The sequence below is a fragment of the Centruroides sculpturatus genome, unplaced genomic scaffold (assembly GCF_000671375.1).
Source record: "Centruroides sculpturatus isolate CEXI.00-Female unplaced genomic scaffold, Cexi_2.0 scaffold782, whole genome shotgun sequence".
Lineage (NCBI taxonomy): Eukaryota > Metazoa > Arthropoda > Arachnida > Scorpiones > Buthidae > Centruroides > Centruroides sculpturatus.
In genome coordinates, this window is record NW_019384980.1 from 4,307 (window position 1) to 11,267 (window position 6,961).

Here is a 6,961-nt window from a genome sequence, read left to right on the forward strand (position 1 = left end):
TGTAAAAGAAACTTTTATATTTATTAAATGGTTTACGATGGAGAACCTGTCTCAGTAAGTTTTTTCACTCCCACACGACAGTGCTGACCGCTCGATTGTCGTGACACTTTCTCCCCAATCGGAAAATCTCACATGTATATAATACTTTGCCAAGAGATACGTTTATTTTATAAATTAAATATTTTTGTGTTTATTATATATTTATCCGGCTGTTACCCGCGACTTCGCCCGCACGGACGCAGTGAGATGTCATAACAAGTTTCTGAGTTAATTATACTTTCTACAACGCAAACACTAACAACAACAACGCAAACACCAACAACTCCAACAATCCACAATCTTGGGCTGTAGTTCAATATAACCACCACCTGGACCCTATCTATAAAGAAATTGCGGGAATTACGAACAAAAAAATTACATATTTTTTTTTTATCTATCTACTGCAAAGATTGCATAGACATAAGATTGGCTCCTGGGGAATACTCGGTTCCATTAAGAGACCATAGGTTTCAAAGGGACCTTGTATATATTGGCTCCACGATACGCTCTCTAGATAAGCGTATACGGGAACATAGGTATGACATTGAACATAACAGGAGCACCACTGCCTTATGTACTTATGCTTCGACTCCGGGCATAACAGCAGACCTGCATAACGCCCAAATAATTAACCTATTAAGCAGAAGAGAACATATACGATCGCTGGAAACTCTCGAAATATACAAAGCTGGGCTACACAATAACTGCATTAATGCCAAAGATGCTATTAATATTTCTAACGCCTGGAAGCTATATTATGAACGAGAAGACACTATTTAATCCAGATCTCCACAGTTTTATATGTGGGTGTTAAGAAAAATATATTATTTCATTTGTATAAGCCAAGCTTAGTACGCACGCGCAATGAGAATGTCTATACGCATCGGTTTATACGTTCTAAGAACAATTTAAAAAAAAAAATTTTCAAGCACAACGGATATTCGAATCTCGGAACTATCTGCCTGAAGAAGACCTGAAATAACGGTCGAAAACGTTTGTAGCATTTGTTTAAAATATTTTACTGGTTATTTAAGGTTGAAGAGAGAGTGGTTTATATTTTCTATTTGCGAAATTTCCTTAATCTTAACACACACAAAAAAGTGAAATTTGAAAAAATTTGCGGGATTTCCCGTGATGAAAACAATTACCCGGGTTAAAAAAACAGCCGGGATCCCGTTTGAGAAACCATAATACTTATCCTAGAGTCACGTTGACTGTCGTGTTACCCGTATAAAAGTGATGCAGTTTTTTCATCCTACGTTTCGTCAGTTAAATTTCTTAATGCTTTTACAGAAAATATCTTTTGAGGAAATTTCTTCCTGGGGTTTAGAAATGCCGCCATACTGACCGTCAACAAATACTGACCGTCGGTTGAGTATTCGCGCAATTGCTGAAACTGTAGGAACTGACAAAGAATGCATACGGCCCGAATTGTGAAAAGACAAGTAATGGGTTCTCCGCCAAGACAATGTGCAGGCTCGACCTGCATTGTCTGTCAAGAGATTTCTAGCCAAGTACAGCATCCCAGTGTTAGACCATCCGCCTTATTTGCCAGATCTTGTGCCGTGCGATTTCTATCTGTTTCCTAAGGTGAAATCTGCATTATAAGGAACAAGATTTGAGTCCCTTGAAGCTGTGAAAGAGAAAGCCGCACGAATCCTGAAGCAGCTGACAGAAGATTTTCAGTACTGTTTCGTACAATGGAAGATTCGCATGGAGCGTTGTAGGGATAGAGGAGGGGTATATATTGAAGGTGATAATAAGTAAATATGTATGAAATCAAAGTAAAATGTTTTACAGCGTCAGTCTCATTATTTAATAGCCACACCTCGTATATCTATTTAAAAAATTTTTTCACATAACTACTTGTATGTAAAGCGTTCTATAAAGCGAACAAAAATAACTACTACAAGCTTCTAACCAAGTTTCGGTTGCCACCGCTTCACTAGTGACCTACTAGCTAAGAGCCCTTTAACGCTTATTTAATTTTCTACATTACGCTCTGAAAATATCATTTTTTTTTTGCCACAAAAAATTCCATCCTACACCAAACGCGATTTTATAGTAAAAATATTGAAACAATATGTAATAATTTAAAATAAATGCTTTTATTTAATAAATATGGCATTATATATACTTTATCTGTCGTTTTATTATATCAAAAACAAGCTGCAACCAGAATCCTGCAGTCTACATTGTTTACCAATATTTGACATTGATAATAGGGGTCAGAGCTACACTCGCGGGATGTTTACAAATATGCTTCGAGCAAGATCTCGGCGCTTGCAGGATGTGCACTAGTTCCTGGACTAAGCCAATTGAAACAAAATATTTTTGGTCAAATAATATCTCAAAAAAGAGAGACCAAATTAACTGTTCTATACAAAATCTTCCAATAGGTTTACAAATACAAAATTTGCAGAGGTCATAGACAAAAGTCTATAGAAGATAAGCAAATTTTACTCAATAAAAATACTAGCGTAGTAAGCTAAGTACTTAATCAGTTTTTTTCGTTGCTCGAGTCAGACTTGAGCGCAAGCATTGCTTCCTTTTATCGCTTCAGTCAGACACGAGAGAGGGTGGTAATGCTCTAGTCCTGTTTTTTAGATCCGATGATTACGTGCTGTCGGGATAAAATCGTCCGTCACACGATTTCCCGCGCTTTTCCATTTTTCGACGAACGACGGTTGTCGCCATAGAAATGGCAATCTGACAACTTTTGGAAACTCGACCGCGGATTGGTGGAAAGACATGGGACCATCAGCGGACGTCTTGTAGCGCTACTAAGCGCTGATTGGTGGAATCCGATTGGCTTCAATCCGTATAAAAGGATTGAGCTTAGGCGGGAAGTTTAGTTCGCCTTGTACACATGAAGTGGACTCGCGTTTGACTTTAGTTCGTCTCGGACATATCAAAGGAACTCACGGTCGTTCTAACTTAGCCTAAGTTGACCTAGAACATTATTTCGTCTCGCTGTGCGGTAAATAACATTAGAAGTTTTCGTCGCAAGGTATCTTTCTGACAGACCTGGTGTAGTGGATACATGTGTTGAACTTTGTTAACATTTGACGTTTTGTAATTGTTATTTGTAAAAATTTTTGTAACTGTACATACGTTTACTTTCAATATATATAAGTTTTTGAATTTAACTGGCGTATGTGGTGTTTTGAACTTGACTCGTGCTGTGGCTCTTTGGCATGTATTTATTTGAATAAAGAAAAAAATAAGTATATGCATAAAGCAGTAGCGGTTCGTTTATTAGATTTAATATCGAAATGAGCTAAGATTGATAAAACGGTGGCAATCTAAACTCGGTTAGAAAATTGTAGTTACTTTTGTTTTCCTCGATACGATATACCTTTATTGTCTTCTTTTTCTATTACTATTTGTTTATAGGACCCTAATTCTGGAATGGCAGCTTCAGTTTTGTTATATAGGCCTACAATTTTATCATATGTTTTGCAAATTCATTTCCCTAATAGTAATAATATTTTAAACCGTTTGATTTTTGTATTAAAGTTGTTTTAATTGATTGATGATTGATTCAATCAACTAATTTGTTGATTGTTTGATTGTATTAACTTGATTTTTTAGTTATTGAAAATTAAATAAATAACATTATGTTAATTTAAGCGTACAGAAACGTTGCTGTTGTTCCAGCAAAAATCTTATTTTCACTTTTCCGAGTGCCTAGTAGGTAATGTGCAGATTACCTAGATACTCTGCACATTACCTAGGTAATTTGAGAAATGGAATCATTTTCGCAGCTTTAACGGATCACCCTAGTTAATGTGCAGATTAGCTAGGTAATGTGCACATTAACGGATTTCGAGCTTAAGCGGTAACACATACAATAGACAGCCCCTACATTAACCTTTCTACAAAAATATAAGATGTTTCATGATAATGTAATTAACACAAGAAGCATATAAATTCCATTGTGTTTTTTTTTGTTGCTGATTTTTTAAAAGAAAAAAAGGTCGTCATCTTATGTGTGGCTCGTGTAAAATTTTCAAATTCTTAATATGCTCGAGGTAGACTAAAGCTTAGTTCACACTGAGCGAATAGCGAAAGCGAATGCGAAAAGCGAAAAGCGATTGCGAATTTTAAGCAGCCAATCATTTGCAAGCAAGCGAAAACGTCATCTCGAAAAACAAAAATGACTGCTTCCGATATTCTGTTGCTAACCACGTTTGTTCACTTATTGAAAAAGAAAGATACGTAAAAATAAAAAAAATAAAAACGATACTAGATGAGAAAGATGTTAAAAATCCGTAATTACAACATTTACTGTATTGTGTGAGAAAGTTTCTGTAGCCATCTTGAAAACAACAAGAACCACGTGACAACTAATGGGAATATGATTGATGGCAAAATTTTTTCGCTAGCGAAAAAGCTCGACAGTTTCGAACTTCGAAACGATTCGAAAATGGTAAAATTTGCCGAAAACGACGTCATGTATGATGTGTTATTCGCTCTATTTTTCGCTTTCGCCAGCGAATCGCGGTCAGTGTGAACTAAGCTTAACGGTTGGGCACAGCGGGTCTAAGAGATCAACCGGTATTAGACTTTCAGAACGGTGAACACATTGAACAGTATGTATCCTCTGCGTGGCTAAGGACTCTCTACACCACGTGTGTTTCAAAGAAATAAAATGTTTGTTGATTGCAGTGCCAAAAGCAATCAGCGGAATTTTAATGAAAAGACTTTTACGGAAATGTCTTCCGAGGTACTGAAATGTCTCCATACAACATTTTGTTGCATTTGGACTGTAAATAAATTTCTAGGCATCGCTAGACAGGATACTTTAATTAGGATCAGCCGATACTTTAAACTCGACGTACTGTACGTAACAATGTATTAATAACGAAACAATATTTTAAATTCAATAATAATGTTCTTTATATTACTTATATTAAAAATTTAAAATTTATTTAATATTCATGGATCAAATTACTATACATTGCAAAGACCAACGACAGATCAATTTTACAAAATCCGTTTTAAGGGAACATAGCAACAGAATAAAATTGGTGCTACTTCCTTATGCAAACAAAACATCAATGTTCCTTTACTTACCATACTCGTCGGATATTTTGCAACAAATCAAAGAGTGAGTTTCTGTAATTATCTTTTAAATATTTACGTTGACTTATTCTAATTTACATTAATAATGTTTTCTGCTATAATGGTAATTACCATCAATTTTAAGTCATATAAAGTAGTTCTACTTATAGTTCCGTTTTAATTGCATTTTCTGTTTACAGATATTTGGAAGAAGGACGAGAAACCATAATATCGATGAAAAATGCAATGGATTTATTTTGCGTAAGCAAACGATTAGGCCTTCGTGATTTAAATAAAGTATGTCGAAATTTCATGACCGATCCGTCAAGAGTTAAGAACGTGTGTTATGTATATGAGTTTGCATGTCAACAGGACGATGAAAGATTAGAATATTTGTGTTGGAATATATTAAGTTCGAAATGGCAGGAAATTTTCTCATCGGAGGAATGGCTGAACTGTGAAGCAACAACTATTGGTAGACTCGTTCTCAGGCCAATAAATCGATTTATTGAGGAAGCAAATATCTTCACAATAGTTTTAAAATGGGCCAAGAAAAGAGTTAATAATGAAAATTCTCTAAGGCAGGTGATGAAACTATTCCTTCAATACATACGATTTCTGACAATGCCAGAATGGTTTCTTGAATCTCAAGTGTTCGTTGAACCGATCTTAACGGACGTAGAGAGAGATGCAATAAGATGCTACTTGCAAAATAAGGATTTCGATGAGACATGGTTTATTCCGGACGGTATTTGTTCCATTACATGCCCAAGAAAGCACGAATTGCTTTCTTCCTGGTTGTCTTATGTGAATCGATGTGCATACTTTATTAACAGAGTAAAAATAATGACTGCAAATATTCGATTTATATGCGACATAGTTGTTAAGGAAGATTGTTTTATCAACAAATTGCATCTTCCTATAACACATTGCAGGGACGAAGGAATAAGTGTAGATTTGTATTTTTATACTAACTTGATGTTTCGGAAGAAACTTCGTCTAGGAAACGAATGTAGTACGAACGGATGTATTTTATTGAATGGTCGTCTACGAATTCTAAAGTTTACATTTTATCGATTGGTTGTTAGAATTGTAGAGACATACATCAGTGCAGAAAATAACATTAGAATCAGTTCTTCGGCAAATTATTAGAATACATTTGAAGGAATTCAAAGTTTTAAATATTTGCAACCTAGATTGAAATTGCATGATGAATTTGAGTGCATCTATTTCGATGTCGTACTCGACTTTTGAAAACAGACACTAAAATTCGATTTCTTTTTTATTATATAATGCTAAATTTTTTAATACAAATTATATGTTCGAATTTCAAATAATTAAATTTAATTTTCACTATTGAAATTTCTTGAATTATTTGGATTTATTTTATATTTTGTTTTATCCACTTTATAGACACAAAATAAACTTTTTTCCCAGACCTTTTATAAGTTCGATCAAGACTATTAATGTGGCGTCCGGGTATTAAGGGACCGGTCGCAACATATTTAGATAAAATCATTAGTAAAAATGTTTAGGACTTCCCATATTAGGGGTTTTAAATTTACCGTCTTTTTCATTTACCAGTAATTCGGTAAATGAAAATTAAAATACCGGTTTACCGGTAAATTACCGGTAAATTTTTTTCCTGAAAAATAAAATTAAGGTGATAAAAAATATAAGTAATTTTGATTTCCATTTCACATTTTCTATTTCAAAGGTATAGAATATAAAAAATATAAAAATTAAAGTGTTATTCTAAACAAACTATAATAATAACTTTTAGAAACATAAATAAAATAATACAGAAAAATAAAAATAAAACAGAAATAATATATAGTACCTAATACCATTTTAT

At 34.2% G+C, this 6,961-nt stretch overlaps 1 protein-coding gene across 2 annotated transcripts; it reads left to right on the forward strand.

The window, feature by feature from the left end:
• Positions 1-973: 973 nt before the first annotated feature.
• Positions 974-6,398, forward strand: LOC111632781. Of its 2 annotated transcripts, none has more exons than XM_023377304.1 (2): positions 974-1,032; positions 5,307-6,398. In XM_023377304.1, exon 2 carries the CDS (start codon positions 5,341-5,343, stop codon positions 6,256-6,258), a length of 918 nt encoding a protein of 305 aa, XP_023233072.1. In that variant the 5' UTR covers positions 974-1,032; positions 5,307-5,340; the 3' UTR covers positions 6,259-6,398. The 2 variants fall into 2 exon arrangements, with proteins under 2 accessions (XP_023233072.1, XP_023233071.1); XM_023377303.1 differs by lacking the exon at positions 974-1,032 and adding an exon at positions 4,940-5,152.
• Positions 6,399-6,961: the final 563 nt, after the last annotated feature.

Coding starts and splice junctions, on each gene's coding strand:
- LOC111632781 (XM_023377303.1), top strand. CDS start 4,983: ATGGATCAAATTACTATACATTGCAAAGACCAACGACAGATCAATTTT. Junction 5,153..5,306: donor ATTTTGCAACAAATCAAAGA/GTGAGTTTCTGT, acceptor TTCTGTTTACAG/ATATTTGGAAGAAGGACGAG.